This window comes from Rhinolophus ferrumequinum, chromosome 10, assembly GCF_004115265.2.
Source record: "Rhinolophus ferrumequinum isolate MPI-CBG mRhiFer1 chromosome 10, mRhiFer1_v1.p, whole genome shotgun sequence".
Classification (NCBI taxonomy): domain Eukaryota; kingdom Metazoa; phylum Chordata; class Mammalia; order Chiroptera; family Rhinolophidae; genus Rhinolophus; species Rhinolophus ferrumequinum.
In genome coordinates this window covers 69,733,123-69,756,593 of record NC_046293.1, presented here as the reverse complement: position 1 = coordinate 69,756,593, position 23,471 = coordinate 69,733,123, and the positions used below count along the sequence as shown (strand labels likewise).

At 39.5% G+C, this 23,471-nt stretch overlaps 1 protein-coding gene across 3 annotated transcripts in view; it reads left to right on the top strand.

The window, feature by feature from the left end:
• Positions 1–1,709: 1,709 nt before the first annotated feature.
• KCNC2 (potassium voltage-gated channel subfamily C member 2) overlaps positions 1,710–23,471 on the top strand; it is a 239,727-nt gene continuing 217,965 nt past the window's right edge. For 2 of the 3 annotated variants that reach the window (XM_033118640.1, XM_033118638.1), the window contains exons 1-2: positions 1,710–2,349; positions 3,542–4,250. In XM_033118640.1, coding sequence (XP_032974531.1) covers positions 3,561–4,250 — 690 coding nt within the window. In that variant the 5' untranslated portion in view covers positions 1,710–2,349; positions 3,542–3,560. Of the gene's footprint in view, positions 2,350–3,165; positions 4,251–23,471 lie in introns of those variants that run through there. The other variant, XM_033118639.1, reaches the window with a different exon arrangement.

Here is a 23,471-nt window from a genome sequence, read left to right as displayed (position 1 = left end):
TAGTAAGATCTCAGTAAATGTTATCTATTAATAGAAATGCTTCTGATATTACACTTATTATTGTTAGTTTATTTTAAAGCAAACCATTTGCCTTTTTCTCCCTATTGAATTTACACCATTAAGCTATATAAGGAACCATGTAGACAATATGAGGATGCATGTTAAAATTTGAATATAATTTTTTTGTAAATTTTCTGGCAATTCAAATGAACTATTACTGATATTTAGAAATGCCTCAGTGATAATAGTACAAAACTAAAATCACCACCATGATATTTAAGCTTTACACTGTTTTGCATGCTAGTAAAGCAAATTTATATTGTCCTTAGGTTATTATTACACATTTACTAACATATTGTTAGTGAATTGCTTGTACATGTATACATGCCATATTTTCTTGCATTAGTTTCCTAGATATCAATGACTTTTTAAAGACGTTTTAATTCTTCATTTTGTTTATTTACTGTCATAACAGGTGTTTTCTTTAGTGAGTCTCTTATATTTAACTGCCCATTTTGCAGTCCTATATTGCTGACACTTTCTTATTAGTATCTCAAAACTCTTGCTCTTTTCAGATCATAGTATCAATATCAGTATCTGTTTTTCAAAGCGATTTCCTCCTGCATACAACCTGTTGTTTCGCGTACTCTGGGGACTTCAAGCCTATCAAAACATACCTGTGAAATAGGTGCCTACTCTCTTGTTCTTCCCTCCCTCCCCTTCGTTCCTTTCTTTCTTCCTTCCTTCTTTCTTCCCTTCCTCCCTCCCTTCCTTTCTTTCTTCCTTCCTTGAAATATACATACAAACACACACTGTATTTGGTGGTGAGGTCTGATATGGTTTGAATTTTCTCCCAGCATTGCAACTTTCCAACACACACACACACACACACACACACACACACACACACACACACGAAGATATTGAAGTCCTGACCTCCAGTACCTCAGAATGTGACCTTATTTGGAAATAAGGTCTTTACAGAGGTGATCAAGTTAAAATGAAGTCATTAAGGTGGGCCCTAATCATTACATCTAGTGTTTTTATAAAAAGGGAAATGTGGATACAGACACAGTCTATCTACATAAAGAGAAAATGATGTGAAGAGACACCGGGAGAAGATGGCCATCTGCAAGCCAAGGAAAGAGGCCCGGAATGGGTTGGCTGCTCACAGCCCTCGAAAGGAATCAACCCTGACAACATCTTAATTTCAAATTTCTAGCCTCCAGAACTATGAGATAATATATACTGCTATAAACAATACAGTTTGGGGTACTTTGTAATGGCAGCCCTAGCAAACTAATACAAGGCCCAATTCAAATTTAAGAAAGGAAGAAATTGGCTAATTATTATAGATAATCACTTTGGTACTTGGCTATCTGCAGCTTGTCTTTTTCACTTTTATAAAGAAACCTGAATTTTTTTCTTGCTAGAGCATTGTGTTCCTGGAATAAACTTTTTAAACTTGTTTTGTTTTATATAACCATGATGTAGTGCCTGGAGACCTACATTTGACTGAAAAGAGCAAGCCAGAGCCACAAGAAACAACACTTACTTGTCACCTGTAAGTAGACCTCTCTCTCATCAGCTGTCATTAAAAAAAAAAAAAAAATGCAGTTGGTCTTAGATTCTCTGTCTCTCACTTGTTGGGAGGGGTGGGGCAGCAGGGAGAAAAAGGGTGTGGAGAGTGGGGTGTAAATAAGGCAGGCAGAAGCTCCAAAGAGAATGAAGATAGAGCTTCATGGAAGAAAAATAGATGAACCTGGTTGGTACAACATAGCTTCCCCAGACCCACCCACCCACCCACCACCCTCTCCTGAGCTCTGTGCTTTGGCAGCGGAGGTTGATGGCGAGTGGTGCGGAAGGGGCAGCTCCAGCAGCAGCTGCTTTGGGGGCAGAAACATAATCAGCAGGTCGAAATCCGAGCAGGGTGACTTCACCTTCAAGTGGGTGAGCTCTCTTGACCTCTCCGGCTAGCTCCGCTCCAGTCACCGCCAGCCGATCTGCCCGCTCGCGGCGCGGTCACCGAGCGCCGGTTGGACCCGCCCTGAGCTCCATGGTTTGCCCAGCCCTGCACGATGGTGACTCTGGGCGCGGAGGCTGGCGCGAGGCGAGCCCGCCGCTCGCAGAATGAAGGCGGGGAGAGCGGCAGGCGGCCGGAGGGGGCTGTCTCCGCGACCCCAGCGCCCAGAGGAGCCTCCCAACAGCCGGTACCCGGAAAACACCAACAAGTAGTTTCATGTTGGAGAAGGGCGGCGCGGCTGGGTGTCAGGACTCAGTCCCGCTGCCTGGAGAACCTCGTCCGCACGGAAACCAAAGCAGAACCACTTTTCTCTCGGTCTTGTTAAGGTATCTGGAGGCGGGAGGGAAAGGGGGTGATTTGCTGGGAAGGGCATGCCGACCCTGCAGACAGGCACCCCCTTCCTCCGTTCTGCAATAGGAATGTGGAGGTGAAACCTTGGGGAGAGGTGGCTGGGAGAATGGAGACGGGGACACTGTCAGCCAGGACTTCCAGCTCACGGACCCAGGGGGTGTGCCTCCGGCAGCTTTTCCCGGGCCCTCGCCCCTCCTAGAAATCAGCCCCCACCCCTATCCCCGAGGCGTTTGTTTTTCTTGGAAAAGGGGGATGGGGTGGGATGCATTGATCACTTCTATTCTCAAAAATGGATCCTGGTCTTTTCCTTTTCCAAGTAATAATAATAGCAGCAACAACAATAATGTGAAAAGGAAATTGTATCGGGAAATTGGTCAGAGGTCTCCTTGGTGAAAGGCAACAGCGGGGAGATGTTTTTGCTTCGACTTCTGCGTTCAGTCTGTTTGCTTGGTCTGTGAGGGAGAGTAGAGGTGAACCGAGAACAGGTCGCTCAAAGGGCACGCCCTGAGAGCCCGGGAGCAGCAGGCAGTCCAGAGTTGACCCAGGGTACGCGTGCAATGGGGGCTCTCGGCAGAGTCGGGGGGAGGGGGCTGGGGGGGGTCTGTCACCCAGTACTACCAAGTCGCACATAGGAGAGAACTCCCTGCCTAAAGGGATTGCCCCCAGGCTAGGGGAGGAGGAGAGTCTAGGAGAGCGGAAGAAAAGAACCAGGGCAGGGGGAGAGAAAGGGACAAGGGAAGGGGAGAAAGATGGTTTAGGAGGGAGAGATCAGGGCTTGGTAGTGGTGGTGGTGGCGGGGAAAGGAGTAAGGACTGGGAGCAGGTGAGACTTGAGAAAGAACAGACGGGAGAGAGAATAAGGGTGAAACGATGAAGGAGCGGCGATCAGAACAACGGGAGAAAGGTGTGAGGCAGGGGAAAAGGTGTCATGGAAGGTCAAGGAAGCCTTGGACTGCTACCTACCTAGGTTCACGGGAAACCTGGGAAAGGTGTGAGGCTTGAGGAGAGGACGGGCTGGGCTCCGATCTCCCTCTGGGAGGGTCGTTTGCCCGTTGATTATCTGCCAACCCTGCATCTTGGGACATTGGGCTGGGAGTGGGGGCAGGGGTCACAGTGCAGCTCTGACTGTCGGGATCTTTAACTTGGCGCCGTGTTCGCCTCTTCCCAGTCATGTCTGAGCCACAGAGATGGGCAAGATCGAGAACAACGAGAGGGTGATCCTCAATGTCGGGGGCACCCGGCACGAAACCTACCGCAGCACCCTCAAGACCCTGCCTGGGACGCGCCTGGCCCTTCTCGCAGCCTCCGAACCCCAGGGCGACTGCCTGACGACGGCAGGTGACAAGCTGCAGGCATCGCCCCCTTCACTTTCGCCGCCGCCACGACCACCCCCACTGTCCCCTGGGCCAGGCGGCTGCTTCGAGGGAGGTGCGAGCAACTGCAGTTCCCGCGGCTGCGGCGGCAGCAGTGACCACCCCGGGGGCGGCCGTGAGTTCTTCTTCGACCGGCACCCGGGCGTCTTTGCCTATGTGCTCAACTACTACCGCACCGGCAAGCTGCACTGCCCCGCCGACGTGTGCGGGCCGCTCTTCGAGGAGGAGCTGGCCTTCTGGGGCATCGACGAGACCGACGTGGAGCCCTGTTGCTGGATGACCTACAGGCAGCACCGCGACGCCGAAGAGGCGCTCGACATCTTCGAGACCCCCGACCTCATCGGTGGCGACCCTGGAGACGACGAGGACCTGGCGGCCAAGAGGTTGGGCATCGAGGACGCCGCGGGCCTGGGGGGCCCCGACAGCAAGTCTGGCCGCTGGCGGAGGCTACAGCCCCGCATGTGGGCCCTCTTCGAGGACCCCTACTCGTCCAGAGCAGCCCGGGTAAGGCCAGAGTCGCCCCCTTTCCTGCTGCTCCAACTTCTCCCAACTCCTTCCCCAACTTTCTGTACTTTTCCACCAAGGGCCTCTGGGGAGGGGTAGGGGGGAAGGGGAGAGGAGAACAGGGCTCCCTAAAGATGAGATTAGAGGCTCATCTAATGCAAGGTAAACTCAGGGACCCTGGCCCACATCCTTCCCTTCCCTATGTCCCCTTCCTCTCCTCAACTCAAACACAGGTTTACTTTAGCACATGGGACCTAAAGGGCAAATGTCCACGAATCTGAGAAAGTCTATCTGGAACCTTGTCCTGAAACTGTATCTAGCTTCATCTTGTAGTTTTTTTTGTTTTGTTTTGTTTTTGTTTTTGTTTTGTTTTTTTGTTTTTCTTTTCCCCCTTGGCTCATTTGTTCCAACTTTTTCTTTAGCTCTGATGTCTCTTAGGGCCTTCCGGTCATCACTCTTTGACATTTTCAGTGAGGCCTTGACACTCCTTCACATCTGTTTCACCTAGAACATTGGCTCTCATTAGGGATCTAATCTGAGGACAGAGGAAGGGGAAATGGAACCTATGTATGTGACTGGCCTGTGGGGGAGGGTGTGCCGGGAGGTTCATTTTGTGGAGAATCTCCTGCATTCTGTTTGGTCCTGTCTCCTTCCAAGGGAAAAGAGTGCTGGAATTGCTTGTCCTAGTGAGTTGACCAGAGAGTTCACCTGCACACTGAATTTTGGAGGCTGGTGTCTTTCCTCCTGGGCTGTATCTATATTTTTTTACAGGTTGAATGTGAGTCACTTTGGTGATCCAAATTTCAACCAATTCTCTAAATCTGGCTTATTTAAATTGTAGCAAACTTTATTTTACTTTTTAGATTGTGATCCCATCTTCAATTTTTCTTTTCAGTGTCTAGCTTGAGTGACAGCTTAAATTTAGTCCTTGACATTCTCAATTAATTCTTCAAAATTCCATGAAGGGGCTATAAAAGTAGCCAATAATCGTTTCTCCAGTTTAAAGGAAACAAAAGATATAAATAACCCAAAATTATATAGTATGTGAATGATTTTTAATTACAGAACAGAGTACTGTATTTAGTTAAATCTTTACGACTGCATGTGCCTGGTTTGCTTCTGACACCCAAAAAAGATACCCCCTGGGAAAAATGGAAATTTTCCCAGCTTCACTTTGGCTCCATTCTCATTATTGTCTGTGCATGTCAGAAGTCTTTCCATCTGAGATATTATGCAGCTGTCTATCTACTAACTTGTCAAAGATGTGCTTCTGATACCACTTTAGAAGTCTGAGAGTATGTTTTGTTTTCAGTGTGAAATAGAATGTGAAAAAAGATAATTTAAAGCATTGCTACTCTACTGGACCTAGTATTTGAATGCATACATAAGTTCTAGTATGTCCACATTCTCATATTTGAATATAGAATTCATAACTTCAACTCTGAATTCTTCCTTTTAAGACCATTCTATAAAATCACCAAAAGTTGGCATTCAGAAAATATAAACAAAAAACAAACAAGTGCATATTTATTTAAATTAGATCACAGGCTCATGACCATTACAACTGTGATTTTTGTTTTGTTTTGTTTTTTTGTTTTTTATGGATTCCATCTGAGTGCCACAGTGCTCTTTCCACTGGGTGGCTAAAAAGATAATCTGAATTTGTTTTCAGACTCATCTTGTGATTTTTTTGCCCCCCCAATACTGTGCTATAAAAAAGATAGATTGTTTTATTATCTTTCCTCATGATAATAGAATATATTTTATTGTAAGACAGATTGCATAGCAAAAGCTTTAGTAAGAAGGTGTTCAATTTTTATTATTGCTATGGAAATTGATTCAATTGATTATTGGTCAAAGGGCAGATGATTAACGTGAAACTAGTTTTTAAAAAATCTTACTAAGATTTCATTATAATAATATTATGTATTTCCCTGCATCCATTTTAGGTGAGGAAAGAACACAGATAGATTAGAGATTAACACAAGGTCAAAGAGCCATTAGAAGCAGAATCAGCTGAGAATCATAGACGTGGAAAATTTCTTTGAGTTCACCTTGTGAAGACCCTTTATTTTGTACATGAAGTAAATGAAGACTGTAGGGGTTAAATGATGGCCAAGGTCACACAGCAAGTTAATAGCAGAGCCAAAATTATACTGGAGGTCTCATAACATCCTCCCCAGGTCCTTTCCACCACAACCACTGATTATAACTGACTGTCTGGCTTGTGAAATCTCTGCAGATCATGTTGCTTCTGAGAGTTAATGCAACATAAGATATTCACTAGGTCATCTGTGACTTTTTAAAATATATGTATTCCAAGACTTTGGCTGGTAGAATTTTTACCCTGCACCACCCAACATTAGAGTGAAAAATATGGGATTGAAATTAGCTTCTTTAAATGAGCCCTGTTTGAACTTTCCATTTTTATCGACTAGTTGATAGGTAATACTGTGCTTTCTTTCCGATTGGGTAACATTTGTAGGACTTGTTTTGGGGGAAATGTCTTTTCAAATTACCAGGTTTGCCTAAAAAAGAGTAATCGGAAGTCACCATTGTATTTAAATGTGATTTAGTATTTTTATATGAACACTTTCTTTCAATGATAGCCTGACTTAATGTTATTTGACTAGGTTGATAAATAGAATTATATTGGAAGATTGCTGGATGAAATTTTATTTTGTATGGACATGATTCTAGGAGGCATAAATCAATTATCAAGTGGTTTGCTTCAGCTGTTGCCTTACTGCCACAAGTCTTATTCTTAATAGAAGTTAAGTATTTAACTTTTATAAATAAATACTCTTCCTTTTTTTTTAAACTAGCTCATCTTTTATTGATATACTTGACATGAACAATTTAACTGTCTGAATTCCTTTTTCAATTTGTTATACCTTTTTCATCATTACCATTATTGAGGAGATTTGTTCAGTTATATAATAGATGGTTTTATTTCCAACTTTTATGATCTGAACTGGCAGACTGAAACAATAAAGATAGGAACTGGATAATTAATTGAATTTTACAGCATTGTATTTTTGCTTTTTGTTTCGGTTGGCATTTTCCCCTCCTCTATTGCTTTTTTCTTTCTTTTTAAAAAATTTTATTAAACTTATTGGACTGGCATTGGTTAATAAAGTTATATAGGTTTCAAGTGTACAATTCTATAATATAATACATCATCTGTATACTGGATTTATGTGTTCATCACCCAAAGTCAAGTTTCCTTCCATCACATCACCATATATTCGATACCCTCTATCCTGTTCTACCTCTCCCCCATCCCACTCCGCCTCTGGTAACCATACTCCTATCTGTGTCTGTGAGTTTTTGTTTGTTTATCTGTCTTGTTTGTTCATTTGTTGCTTTCAGTTTCGTATCCCACATATAAGTGAAATCGTGGTTCTTGGGTTTTTTCCTCTGACTTATTTCACTTAGCGTGATATTCTCAAGATTCATTCATGTTGTCACAAATGGCAGTATTTCATCTTTTCTTGTGGCTGAGTAGTATTCCATTAAATATATGTCCCACATTTTCTTTATCTAATCACCTATCAAAGGACACTTTGGTTGTTCCATGTTTTGGTCACTGTGGATGATGTCAGTACAACTCAGGTGAAAGAATGTTTTTCTGAAATTCCTGAAAAATCACATTCACACAGGGACTTACTCTGAGCTCCAGTGTTGGGGCAGCAGCTTAAAAGGTGCCAGGGAAATACGAGGAAGAGGAACTGAGTTTGAGGACTGGAGGGGCAGCTTTCTTCCAGACAAAAGTGCTGGCAGAGGCCATTGTTCCTTTGTTGAGCCCTCTCTCTTGCAGACTTAGGCAAGAGACGTATTTCCTGTATTGCTTTTAATTTATGATGTAAATACACATTTAAGAGGTTTAAATTGTTCAAGTTAATTTGGTAAATAAGTTTATATTTTACACTTATTAATTCTTATCTTTAAGAATAGTACTCAAAAATAGAAATTTATAAAAATTCAAAAATAAGTTGTGATGGAAAACTGTTGTGGAGAAAATGAGATCAGGAAAGAAGAGGATAAATTATTCTGTTAATGCTATTGAGTGATATTTACAAATAGTAAAAAGTAAGGATGCATAGATGTATTTGTGAAAATGTTATGCATTGTGTATTTTCAATTTAATATCTAAGTTTTAGAAGGAAATGAAACTTCATTGTGCTTTTCTCTGAAGACATTATATCATAGGTGAGTTATATCATAGGAGCCAAGAAGAAATTCTTTAGTAGAATTTCTGGATTTGTTAGAAGTTTAAAAAATAGTATAAGGACAAAATACTATAATCAAAATATTTAAAATAATTTGTTCCCAATATTAAAGAGCTGAGAACAGTTTTAAGTTTTTCCTTCTTCCTCTTTTCACTTACGTTTTGGGAGGAGGAAGAAGGGGATTGAATTAGGTTCTATTTTAGAGTGTGGCTCTTCCTTGAGCACATGATCTTTGATTACTGATAGACTTTTTGTTTTTACTTTAAAAGGACATTTTAAAAAAGAAAACCAAAAGAAGAACTGCCATGGACTCGCATTTAAGATGTTGGTTTTTTTGGGTGTGGATCTAGATCATTTCTTGTATGTTCTCCAGCCCTTTACCTATTATACCATTATGTGCAGATCATCCTGAATTATACGTGTATTCTGATAGTGAATCTGTCATGTTTTAAAATCATGAAAATGTTCACTTTAAGTTGTGCTGTTTCCACAGTTTTAGACCTTAAAACTACTAAAATGTAAATTTCAATATCTAGATTTGGATTCAGAATTGCACATATTTAATTTACTTTTTTATGGGCCATTTTTTCCTTCTTCCTTAAACCACAAAATAAAACAGAAAGTAAATGAACTAAATAACTACTTGCTAGCTCTTAATGTAATATTTAATTACAAAAATATAATAAGGTAAGGACAATTTGAGTTATATTAAGATTAAAGAAAGAAAATGCATTCTTGTTTTGTAAGTATTACCTCAGTTAAAATAATTAATGGCTAAACATATCTTGTTCATAAAGTATTGTGTTGTCAATTATTAAAATTTTTATTCAATGAGTACTGATTACGTGGTCATTCTAGATCAGAAACTATGAAAGTTACTGAGAATACATGGAGAAGATATAGTCTTTTGCCCTAAATAAGCACGATACTTTATTTATAATAAAACATTTCTTGACATTATCTATTAAATTAAAAAATGCAACAAAATAACAAATAAAATTCTGGTGACAGTAAAGATAAGTTTTCCTTAAAAAAAGCTCACAATGAAATATTTCCTTCTGCATGCAGGAGTATATTCCATTTAGAAATGATGGTGTCAAAGTATCATTAGTCTTTATTTTATTATGAAAGTCTTAGGCTATTTTAATCTTGATCGTTCTGCTTTCAAAGTGACTTATAGGCTGTCTCTGCATTATTATTAGAGAATGTGATGAAGGCTGTACTGATACCAAACAACTGGATTTTTGGGGGTGTCCTCAAGTGTCTTCATCCTTTTCATATTAATTAAAAGTCATGGCCAACCATATAACAGTGTAACTCAACCTTCAGACCCCTGAAAACTCCTTTGTAGTAGTCTGGTGTGTTTGCTTTGCCATATAAGCATCTAAGTGTCTTTTGACCTTTTCCAGGCCACTAATTTTATGGTTCACTAATATATTTAATTTTATGCTTATATTCTGAACATTGGATAGGACCAGAGACTACCAAATTTAATACATCATTAAAAGAACCAAATAACTCCAATAATGAATTGCATTTTCAGGAGTATATTTGATCACAAACTAGATGACCTGACCCATTGCTGGGTATCAGGCATGCCAAAGGTTGGACAGATTAGGTATGACTTTTTTTCCTATAATATTTTGCTAAGAGCTCATTTGTAGACTTGAATTGACAAAACTAAATGAGAGTCAAAGAAAATGTTTCTCCTCTATCAAGAAGCACATTTTCAAAGCAACTGAAAACAAGGAAATGTGTAGGTTTATATAAAAATGCAGGCCAGCCTTTCCCATTTGAAAATGTATATCACTGCCATTTATTTTTACTACTACAAATACAATAAATGTGGTATTTAGGTCTCATATTTTTTGAACTTCTGATCATATATCCTTTTTATTATGGCAACCTTTAAAAACATGTCTAAGTAAATTAATAAAGGGCACTATAGGACTGATAAAAGATAAACACAAATCTCTCGAAGGAAATATATAGTGGCAACATAGTCTAAACAATAACCATTAATATATAATATAAACTTAATTCAATTCTGCTTGAAGTATGAAGGGCTTTTCTTTTAGAAGAGCAGTCAAGATTTTTTTTTTTTTTGACAGAATAGCACGGCTGTTTACTTCTCTTAGAGGTTGAAAGGTGATGATTAATTTTAATACTGTGTATCAGTATTTTCACAGAAAGTGACAAAAATGTGGGTATTGGGAGGAGAAGAGATCAGGAGTAGAGACTACATGGAAAAGGCATTGGAAAAATGCCTGGATTGGGGTCTATGAGACCTATGCACGACCCCTGATTTGACTGCTGACTCTCTGACTTTGGAGAATTCATTTCATCTTTATGAGTCTTGATTTCCTTTGCCTTATTTTGAAAAAAAAAGGGAGGGGGGAGGATGACACAGTGTAGATAGTATCCAAACTTCTTTGCAGTTCTACCATTTTGAGGTTTGGAGGAAAAACAAGTGTACTTATTGCTAAAGGTCCCTGGGGTTGGGGCGCTGCAGGGACATGTATGTACCCATTTTGATTGTACTCAAAGGACCATCACACTAATAAGGTAAACTAGCATTAATTTTTGTGTTTGTTTGTTTTTTGCATTTATAACTTTCTGCCCTTTTTTCCCCTACAGCTGTTGGGTAGCTACTGCTGTAGTTACCATAGAAACAAATTAGCTCCTAGCTTCCTGTTTCCCTTGAAAACAGCTTTCTCTCAACCACATATTGATCTCAGGAAATCTTTTGCTTTGGCTCTGTCATGAAAACCATAAAGATGATCGGCTCTGTCATTTCCTAAGTCTAAGATTCAGTGTAGGTGTAAATCCATCCACCCACAAGGATAACTGATTAGATAATCTCAGTTTTATTTCCATTTGAAAAGTGCCTTGTCGAAGACACCATCCTTTCCCCCTTCCTGTATCTTACACAGAAGGGAAAATCTTATTCACTTGAGGATTTACAGATATGCCTGGCACATTTAAGTGTTTACAAAATGGTGTCAAATTACTCAGTTCTAATCTCTTTCATAAACCATTCTATCAGAATAAGCGTAGAGAATAGTATGATGTCTAGCACAGTTCATAAGTTTTTGTTTTAATGTACTCATTAATGAATAATATTTCGAGATAAATATATATAGGTATTATGTAGTACTCCACATTTCTCTTTTGAGAAAATAGATTTTCTATTTCAGGATATACATATTTACGTAAAAAGAGGATACATTCACTGTCATAACACAGATACATACTCAGGGAATATGTTTATAACATTTTTATATGGATAAGAAATGGAAGAGACATGGAGGAATACGGCTTAGAGTTTTGACTGAGAACAGTGTGTGTATATGCACACACACATGCACAGGTGTTATATATATATCCAAAATATATACTCTTTGAATAGGAATGGTGACTAATATGTGGGACAGACTTCTGGTGTTCATGAGCCTTAGAATTGGAAGGAAACTGGTCATCATCTGGCACAATTGCCTCATTTCACAAAGAAGGCAGCTGCATTGTTCATAGCTATGGCTAGTTCGTGACAGCAGCAGGACTAGACTTTAGATCTGATTTTTGGCACTTTTCCCATTCAATCTTGTTTGCCTTGTATGGACTGTGTTTAACGTTAGACGCACAAATTTAAGCTCTTGGGAAGCAGCAATCATGTTAGGGATAGTTAGGGTAAGGTCTGCCCTCTTCCAGGTCCACTCTTTAACAATAGCAGGAAACTGTTACTTTATTTCCAGATCCTTCTCCAAATGCAGCCATCCATTGCTGCCTTCTCTACCAGTTCCACATCTTACTGTTCTACTACCTTTAAAACTTCAAAACTAACCCACCTACGCACTTACCTCCTATTTTTTTCTGTGGCTCAGAAGCTCCATGAGAAGATCTACAGAAGCCTTAGCTCCTAAACTGAACCATGTATAATAGGCTTCAGGAAAGATTTAGGTAATTAAGAAATAATATCTATATTCCCCTTTATCCCTCTGTGTGTGTGTGTGTTTGTGTGTGTGTGTGCACGCGCGTGTTTGTGTATGTTTTATAATGTTTTTCTACTCTTGTTTGATTTATTGTCTTCTGGATTTTTTAATGCAACCCTGGTTCGACCTATTGGTGATGGTTGATGTGTTTTATAGAGCATTGTTTTTTCGCATGTGAATAACCTGATCAGGGCGGGTTTACACAGGGATTACTGGTGAAATTAGAGGAATGAAACATGTTTGGAGTTGTCAAGATCTGCAAATGAGTTTGGATGTTGTTGTGAGATCAGTAAATAACAGGGCAAAAGAATTTTCCTTGAATTTTTCTTTAATGTATAGTTAGCTAACGTTGGTGTTTACTGTACTGTGATGGGATGTAAAGCAACATTATAATTTTGGGAGTGCTTGAGAGAATACGTTTTACAGGAATCAAAAAGAACTTGGACCAAAATGTGGCTGATAATATTTGAGAAAAAATACTCCTTAATTGCAGAAGTCACTTGACTGATCTTTTCTTCTGAAAGTTGATAATGTTAAGGACATCTCTGTAGTCTGACATTTCCTCAGTTTTCCATGTATTAAGAAAATTCTATGCAGACAACCCAATAGTGTCTTTTTCACTTTGTGTTTGAAGACCTTGTTGGGTTTGCTGTCAGATCTTAGAGATTTGCCATTCTTTATGTATCTGACAACATTGTTGACATCTTTAAAAATTGGAGGTAAGGTCAAGACAATAATTCTTGGCAGGTGTTCTCTGATTTAGTCTCATCAATGACAGGTGTTTTCCTTTGAGTTGTCTCTATGGAGAGAGTCCTAGAGATGAAAATATGCCACCTTTTTGCTACAGATTCTCTTACACTTTGCCCATAATTTTAAAGTTGACAACTGTCATACAGGGACTCAAGCGGGGTCTCTGTTTCTGCTCCCCCCATAAGAGTGCAGGATATGGTGAGGCCAAAAAGGAACACCCACGGAGCCATCGATAAGGGAGTCGTACCACAATATTCTCTCTGACAGCTGGGTTGGAGACACAGGAGGCAGGAGCCACACGATCTGCAAGCCTCCGTCCACTTGCGCTGCCAACCAACCTCTCTTGCTAGCTGCAATCTGCCATGCTAACTGCAATCCGCTCTTGGTAACTCAGCCACCATCTTCTTGCTTGCCCCCATTTGCTGCTATCGCGTAGCCACAGCAGTTATATTAGTGGCCAATGGCTCACTGGTTACAGCTGATGGCCAACTAGCCACAGCTGATGGCCATCCAATCACAGTTGATGGCCATTTACTACCTGAGCCAGCACCTTTCCACGTGAGGCCGAGAGCCTGAAAACTGCACTCCTGGCTCTGTCCCCACATTAACTAAATGATAAAATGCAAATACATTTCTTTTGAAATTAGGTGATTTTAAATAATATTATCAATATATCCAAACAATATTGTTAATTCGAAATTTTAGACATGATTGTGAATTTTGCTTAAGCAAAAGTATTTGGACCAATATAAAGTTATTTGTTGTGTAGTTTGTTAGATTGGGTTCGATGACAGGGCCAAATGTTGTTCAGAACTTAGGTAAAAGTTGTGTCTGTGTTTGAAAATTGTACAATAGGAATTCAGATATGTGGTTACTTATTTTGGTATTTTTATGTTTACTGATTTTGGATAAAATACTGTTTGCCAAAAGTGAATATTGTATAATAATTATATTGGAGCAATGACAAAGTATTCATAGCAAGAATAAATGTCCTCACTATTTTGTGGTATTAATTTGGATAAAATGAATAAAACTGATATTTAGAAAAATAGAACAATACCGTTATTTGATTTATTTACCGTTGATTTGATTTATCAATTAAATTGTCCTGCTTCTCTTGGGGTGTACAATGAGAAGACAGTTATGCAAATTATTAAAATATCCTTAATGACACCTGTCTTTCAGGTAAATTGAGTAGGAAATGGACAGAATAGAGCCTTAGCTGGCCGGTTTCTGTGCAAACAGAATCTAAAGTCGCAGGTAACCTTTTATTTATTTTTTTTAAAAGCTATTAGAATTTATTATCAGGCCTGAATGAACCTCTCACAGTCACATGAAATGATTTGTGGGTATATCAAGTTGAACAATTATCATATTTGTATCACAATGGATAAACATTTGTGAGCTTCTGCTTAATTCCCAGGTTCAGAATGGTGTTGACTATGCTTTGATATTTAGAGTACAATGTTAGAATACAGAATGAAAGCAAATCAATGAAATCAAACATTTTGATGCACCAATAGTCTTCAGTGACATTCAAAATTAATTAGTCTTAGAGCAAAAACAGCGTTCAAGTGCCTCTATTTCTACTATGAGTCAACTGCTCAGTTTTAAGTTGTGACATGTGCATGCTATCAGCTCTTTAGATTTTTAGTTTTTTGTTTTTAATTTAATGATCGTTTTCAAAATCTGTCGGTTTTTTGTTTATGTATCAATCATTGATTTAATTCATCTCTGATTTTTTTATCTTAGGTGGCTGGCGTCTTACTAACAGTTGTTTTCAAGAAGTAAATGTAGTTGGAGCACTTGACTTTGTGCTTCAGTGCTACGTTTATCAACAACCTTTTGTGTTACCTCCACCACAGTTTGCATTGATTGGTTGATGCGTGTTGTTTCTCTTAGCTAAACAAATTGGAAGAGAATCAAGCATCAAAGATAAAAGCTTTTAAATGCTTTTGAATCCCTCAGCTGACAATTATTGAACTTCAACGATTGGCCAGGACTAGATTAGTACTGAGAATGCAAGAAGGGTTAAAATTTGGCATTTACCTTAAAGACACTTGTATTCTGTTGGAAAAGAAGAACCGTATGTCCGTAGTTACAATATAATGCATTAAACTCTATAATAGACATATTGGCATACTGTGAATACACACACTAGGGAGGGACCCACTCTCCTATACAGAGACAGTATGTTAGTTAACTCCCAAAAGATAAGTAAGAGCTTTTCAGCAACCACGCGGAAAGTCAACAGAGTAGTGTGCAAAGATGAAGGCTTGACAGAATACTGTGCCATATACTATGGGGTAATAAAAGGATCAGAAGGCAGGAGAACATGCTTGAGAGGTAGGGAGGGTTGAAACTGGTTATGAAGGGACCTCTGGGTTATAAATGAGATTTGCTGATGAGATGTGAGATGCTCAGTCCAAGGCAGGACTGAACACTATTATTTCAGTTTATTCTAAAATAGTGGTTCTGAAACTTAAATGTGCCTAGGAATACCTTAAGATGATGACTAAAAGTTTTAATTACCAGGTCTCACTCCAGAGATTCTAATTCAGTAGGATTTGGATAGGATGAAGATCGGGTGAACATCTTTGGGATTGTAGTTGGCTACTGTCCCAGTATATGCTAGGACCGTCATGTGGCAGCTCCAAAAGCAAATACAATTTAACAATGAATTAGGAGACTAATCACGTTTAGAGCAGTATTTCTCAAAGTGTGTTTTATAGGTCTGCAGTTCTTCAGGGTGTTAATATAGGTATGGCCCCTTAAAAGAGTTCCATCGGCCAATGAATTTGGAAATGAGTGTAAAACAAAGTTAACTATGTATTTTATTTTTAAAATTTATTTATTATTATTTTTTTTAGCTACAAATATTTTTAGGGTCAGAGTTGAAAGACTTGCCTGACTGCTTGACAGTTGGTTTGGAGGTGGGAGTGAATTAATGATAAGAGCTGGACTCCGTTTGATGAGATTGAATCCTGATTCCACCACTTGTTTGTCTTGTAACTTTCACCAAGTTGCTTCTCTAACCCTCTTTCTTTTCATTTGTACTGGGGAGATAATAATGATCTGACTTAAAGAATTGTTCTGAGGGTGGACTGAGCATATTCATGTGAAGGATCCAGCATAGTGCCTGGGTCTATAGTATCAGCTGTATTATCGTCGTCGGCATCGTCGTCCTCCTCCTCCTCCTCATCATCGTCATCATCATCCCTTAGGTCAAGTGTTAGGTACTTTGTAAGATGGTGTAGTTGCAATAGGCCACCTTAAGGAAGCTTTCTGGCATTTAGAATGTTCATGAAAAAATAAGTTGCCTGTCCCTGAGTTTTTTTTATGTGGATACTGGATAACTGTTTATAAAATTGTAAAAGTAAGTCTACCTCTCATGAACAAATAGTAATTAATTAGAACAACGTATAGTATGCATGTATTATATATACTAGGCATTTTGCAAGTGGCAATGTGAAGGCATATTTCCTGTCTTTAAGAAGTTTGTAGTCTCCTGGAAGAGAAGGATAAAAGGGAAATGATAGTGCAATGTCATGAGATCGCCAGTAGAAGTAAGCATAGTGTGCTTTGGAGGTTAACATTGTCTTTCCAAGGTTGTCACAAACTTCCTGGGGGGAATATATCACTTCTGGTACCAGAAGATGAAGATGAGATAGCCAGATTTTTTAGACAGAGGGAAAAGCCTAAACAAAGTCCTAAAAGGGAAAGAAGGCACACCCTGTGCGAGATACTGCAAGTAATTCAGTGGAGCTCCAGCACTGTGTGAGGGATAGGGGGACGTGGCAGGAGGCAGAAGCTGAGATTGGAATAAAGGCTTGGTAAGTTCTGTTGAGAAGGTCTGGTCTTCGTCCAGTGGTAATGTGGAGCTTTTGAAGGATTTTAAACAGAAAAATGGCATGCAGATTTGTAATTGGGAATATCATTCTGGATCTTCTTTACCTACACAGGGGAATGGGCTGGGAAGGATGAGTGCAATTTGTCAGGAAGATTACAGTTTATCATGTGTTGACCTTACAAATGAAATTCAGTTATTTTACCAGGAAAAATGGATTTATTTGAGAACAGCAAAGGATTGCAATTCAGGACAAGCAAGCTATAGCAGAAGCCATGGGCAAGTCCAACACACAAAGGAGAGGAACATTATTTTGTGGAGAAAAAGAAGGACGTTGGGAGAGAAAAGCGAGATTTCGGATATGGGAGAGATGATGGTTTCTCATTGGTTGAGTTGCTGGGTATTCTATTTCTTGTAGGAGATGCAATGTACAGCTTTTCCTGTTGGGACCTATAATTGGTGATTCTTTCCTGTTGAGGACTGGTCATCTTGCTGCGGTCTGTAATTGACAATTCCTCCTATAATTGACACCGAGTGTGAGAGCGCCTCCTTCTGCCCCCTCCCTCCATTTTAGTGAGGTTTCCCTTTATTAATTTTCACACATATTAGAGATACTGGTGCCCTGAATTATGACAATGGCCAGAGGGATGAAGTAAAATGGACATAGTTACGTAGTTACCATGGAATTGTTCATTGATTAGGTGCAGTAATGAAGTAGAGAGAGAAGTCACGAATGAATATCCCCCTAGTTTCTGTTTGCACAATGGACAGGAAAGCCTTTATGACTCTCTAATTCAAGATTCAATGGTATATGATTTGAAAATCTAGTTTATTAGTAATTATTCTTTTATGGGATTTAACACTATAGTATTTTGTATTGTGTGTTGTGACTTTTTTTATAATATTTCAGAACCAATTACTGCTTTATAGACAGTTATTTCATAGATTTTATGGTTGTAAAATTAGATGTAGAGTATGCCCCTTAAATTTTTTTGTGACAGTAATTCACCACCATAAAAAGGTGGTGAGGAATAAGAAGTCTTTTCTCTACAAGAAATTTCAGCTTTACATTGCCATTATTTTGGTTTAAAGCCCAAGAAAATAATATTAATTTTTTAATAATTTATGTGAAATGGAGTGGACTATGCAATGTAGTAGCTCATGTAGACTCCAAAACTAGAGATGTTTGGGGACTAAAAAAAATACTAATAAGTTTCTATGGCTTTAAATACTCTTTGGAAAATTGCTTTAAATAAATATGGCTTTTTTTTTTAGATAAAAATCTGGAAAGGAGCAAAGATAGTGAGGTAGGAAACCAAAAATGAAAACAGGTACTATGGAAGTTAAACTGGGAAGAAGATGGTGACTTCAGATCCAAGGCAGAGTAATTTCTTCTAAAACATAAATGCATCATACCATTTTCTGGCTTAAGACCCCTTTATCTCTTTCCTTTGGCTACGTATTAAGATACTTTCCTTAGGCTGGCTCCTCAGAATCTATCCACCACCTATGATCCTAATAATACCTCTTACGACTCCACTAGTAAAAACACTGCTGCAGTCAGACACCTGTTTTGCCATTCCTCGATCTGAGATATGTTCACATTGTTGTGCCTTTGCATACCCTGTTGTCAAAGCCTGGAACACTTTCTTCTTCTGGATTTAACAGGCTGATTCAATCATCTTTCAGTATCATATATAATTATCAAGTCTTACTTGACACCTTCTACACTCTCTCAAAAACTGTTCGTTTCTTCCTCTGAGTTTCCATATCACTTTGTAGATACAGTATGATAAAGCACTTAACTGTTAGTTTCCCAGAGCTGCTGTAGCAAATTACCACAAACTTGATGTCTTGAAAGAACAGAAATTGATTCTCTTACAGTCCTGGAGGCTAGACGTCTAATAGGCACTTGTCAGAAGGACTGGTTTCTTCTGGAGGTTCTGAGGGAAAATCTGTTCTATGGCTCTCTCTTAGTAGCTTCTGGTGGTTGCTGGCCATCTTTGTTGCTCTTTGGCTTGTAGATGCATTGCTCCAGTCTCTGCCCCTGTTTTCATATGCAGATCTTCCTTGTGTGTCTTTATGTCTCAGGTTTCTCTTATAAAGACACCAATTGTTGGCTTCTAGCCCATAGTAATCCAATATGAACACATCTTAATTTAGCTAATTACTTCAGAAAAGACGCTAATTCAAAATAAGGTCACACTGAGGTTTGAGGTGGACATGAGTTTTGGGGAGATATATTCAACCCAGTGCACTGACTTTTCTCTTTGGCAACATGTTTATAATATCCAGTACAACTTTTATTTTCTGATTTCTCCTTTTTTATATCAGTGTGCTCTTGTTTAATAGATGCAGTGTCTTCATGGATCTTTCTGTCAATTTTTAAAGGTATATTTCATTTCTGGTATTAACTCTGGTCCCTCTGTGGATATTTTTTCTATTCTTTCACCTTTGTTCTTCTTTTTTATACTGTTGATTTTCTTTAAATATCTTCTTGTTTCACTTTCCTCTCTCACACCAACATATCTGATTAGGAACTGTATTCTCTTCTTTTAATTCTCTACCTAATTTAGAAAGCTGTTCTTACTGGCTGTATCCTGAGGGCAAATTCTGTAGGAAGTGGGGGAACTCCAAATAGTTGTTTCACAGCCAGCTCCTTGTCTTACTGCTTGTTGCCATTGAGTTTGAGGTTCTTCTGGATTCTGAATCTCTTGGGAAAAATTGGAACAACCCCCCAAAATGCTCTGTCCTGCATCTATATTGAATTCCATTCTTCTCCTCCTTTCAATCTGCATTTCCATTAGTACAATCCTATTGGCTTTATATCTTAGTATTTCTGGTACAATAATAGCCATGTTTCCTGTTCTACATCCTTGTGATTTTTTAAAATAATTTTTTATACTTTATTTATTTTGACATTCAATATTATTTTATTATATTAATTATATTGATTAATTATATTAATTTCAGATGTACAGCATAGTGGTAGATATTTGTATAATTTCAGAAGTGATCCCCCTGAGTAGTCTAGTACCCACCTGGCACTATACATAGTTATTACCATATTGCCATTATTGACTATATTCTCTGTGCTTTACTTTACATCCCCATGACTATTTTATAACTTGTTAACCAATTCACCATGCCCCCACACCCCTCCCATCTCACACCCCAATAAATCTAGTACCCATCTGCCACCATGTGTAGTTATTACAATATGATTGACTCTATTTCTTATGCTATACCCTATGTTCCCATGACTGCTTTATAACAACCAATTTGTACTTCTAAATCCCTTCTCCTTTTTCACCTATCACCCAACCCCCGTCCCATCTGGCAACCATCAAAATGTTCTCCATATCTATAAGTTGGTTTCTGTTTTATTTGTTTGTTTATTTTGTACTTTAGATTGCCCATATAAGCAAAATCACATTGCATTTGTCTTTCTCTGTCTGATATACTCCATTCAGCACAATACCCTCCAGATCCACCCGTGCCTCAACAGATGGCAAGAACCCATTCCGATTCATACCTGAGCAATATTCCATTGCATATATGACTACCTCCTCTTTCTCCATTCATCAGTTAACAGCCACTCCACATGTTGGCCATTGTAAACAATGCTGTAATGAACATATGGATGCACATGTCCTTTGATTCTAAATGATAGCTTTGCTGGGTAGCGTAATCTTGGTTATAGGTCCTTGCTTTTCATCACGTTGAATATTTCCTGCCAATCCCTTCTGGCCTGCAAAGTTTCTGTTGAGAAATCAACTGATAGTCTTATGGGAGGTCCCTTATAGGTAACTAATGGCTTTTCTCTTGCTGCTTTTAAGAATCTCTCTTTGTCTTTAACTTTGGTGTTTTAATTATGATGTATCTTTGTGTGAGCCTCTTTGGTTCATTTTGTTTGGGACTCTCTGAACTTCCTGGGCTTGTATATCTATTTCCTTTGCCAGGTTAGGGAAGTTTTCCATCACTGTTTTTTCAAAAAGGTTTTCAATTCCTTCTCATTCTCTTCATCTTCTGGTACCCCTATGATGCAAATGTTGGTATACTTGAGGTTGTCCCAGAGGCCCCTTAAACTTGCCTCATTTTTTAGGATTCTTTTTGTTTTTGCTGTTCTGTTTGGGGGTTTTCTGCTACCTTATCATCTAAATTGCTGATTCAATCTTCTGCTTCATCTAAGGTACTGTTAATTCCCTCTAATGTATTCTTTATTTCAGTTGTTATGTTCTTCATTTTTGACTTTTTTAAAAAATGTTTTCTATCTCTGTTTGTATGTTTCCTAGCTCTTTGTTGAAGTTCTCGTTGAGATCACCAAGTATCCTAATAACCAGTGTTTTGAACTCTGCGTCTGGTAGATTGCTTGTTTCCATTTTGTTTAGTTCTTTTTCTGGAGCTTTATTCTATTCTTTTATTTGAGACTTGTTTCTTTGTCTCCCCATTTTGGCTGTCTCACTGTGTTTGTTTCTATGTATTAAGTAGGACTGCTATGCCTCCCTGTCTTAGTAGAGTGGCCTTATGTAGTAGGTGTCCTGTGGGACCCAGTGGTGCAATCTCCCTGGTCACCAGAGCCGGGTGCTCCATGCGTGTCCCTTGTATGCGCTGTGTGTGCCTCCTGTTGTAGTTGAGCCTTGGTTGCTGTTTCCTCGTCAATGGGAAGGATTGACTCTTAGGCTGATTGGTTGTGAGGGCTGGCTATGACTACAGTGGAGGAGCTGTGGTACAAGTGCTGACCCTACAGAGCAAGATTCACTTTAATGGGGCTCTGGTGGTTGCCCAGTATGCCTTTTCATATGTTGTCTTTGGAGGTGGCCAGGTGATGCTCCAGCTTGGTCTGAAGCTGACCACCAGGTGTGCCAGCCTTGGGGCCTCCTAGGTGGGAACCCACTGCATGCCAAGTTTAATGATAGACTGTGCTCTGCCCAGGGCCACCGGTATGAGCTGCAAAGCAGTCCACAGATGGCTGCTGCCTGCACTCAGCTTAGAGATGCCTGGAGAGGTCTATCTGCGAACTGAGGCTGGCTGTCACTAATGCCAGGCTTAAGGCTGCTCAACTAGATGTATGGGATATCCAGAAGCCAGATGCTGCTTATTTGAGTTTTATGAATCTTTAAGAGATTTTTATGAAAGTCCGCAGCATGAACTAAGACAGTTTGTAAGCGAAAGCCACTGGAAGTGGCTTGGGTGTGCCCAAAAGTTGGGTGGGGCTGGGTCTCTAGGAATCACTAGGGTGGGGCAGATGAAACGTGATAGTCAGTTTGTGGGAGACTCAGATATGCCATCTGTGAGAATCTGCATGAAGGGACAGGAGGGCTAAACAGAGAAAGAATGGCTTCTGCCAGCTCCTCCATCTGGGAGCAAGCTGCCCCTACAGCCCTCACCCTGAGCGAGACAATTCAGTTCCTCCCCGTATGTCCCTGGCACCTTTTGAGCTGCTGCCCCAGCACTGGAGCTCAGTGTGAGTGAGCCCATCAGCGAGTAAGTCTGTGTATGGGCCCTTTAAGTGGAATGCCTGGGAGTGCAGCCACCCTTGTCTCACTCAGCCAAATCTCTGCTGGTTTTCACAGTCAGAAGTTATGTGCACTTACTCCCTAGCACTGGAACCCTGGGCTGGGAAGTCTGGTTTGGGTCTGGGACCTCTCGCTCCTCCAGGAGGACTTCTGCAGCCAAGATATCCCTCCCAATTTTTAATGGTCACATGAGGGTGTGGGACTAGCCTATTCTGTGTCTCTGCCCCTCCTACCAGTCTTTAGGTAGCTTCTTCTGTATGTCCGACATTGTAGGGCTTTGGTTCAGTTAGACTTCAGGTGATTCTCAATATGGTTGTTCTGTAATTTAGTTATAATTGATGTGTCCTGAGAGGAAGTGAGCACAGTGTTTACCTACTCTGCCATTTTGACTGGAAATCTTCATAATTTTTAATGAGACTTGGCTAAGGAGATGACATTTCCTATCTTCCATTAAAATGTGATTATATATCTATAGGCTTCTTGTCAGACTAGTTATGAACTTATGCATAGGGACACCATCTCATTCTTCTTATTGTTCTCCAGAGATATGAGATATGAGCAGTGTCTGATTGTTTTCTCAGTGGGTTTTTATCATTACCTGAATAATTTCATGAGTTGCCTTATCTACAACAATATATTCCTCTATGATTTTTCCTTACAAAGTCAATGTTTGTTTTTAACCTATTTTGAGCCCACCTTCTTTATCTTTTTAATCTGTTCTGTTTTCCAAATATATAATCCTAGAGAAGAAATCCAAAATCTATCTGTAGTGTGTGATTTTACCATTATCATAAGAAGCTTGTTAGACTAATATTAACACAAGAATCGTAGAAAATGATCACTTGGAGAACAGTTACACTTTGTCATCTTCCCACTGAGAATAC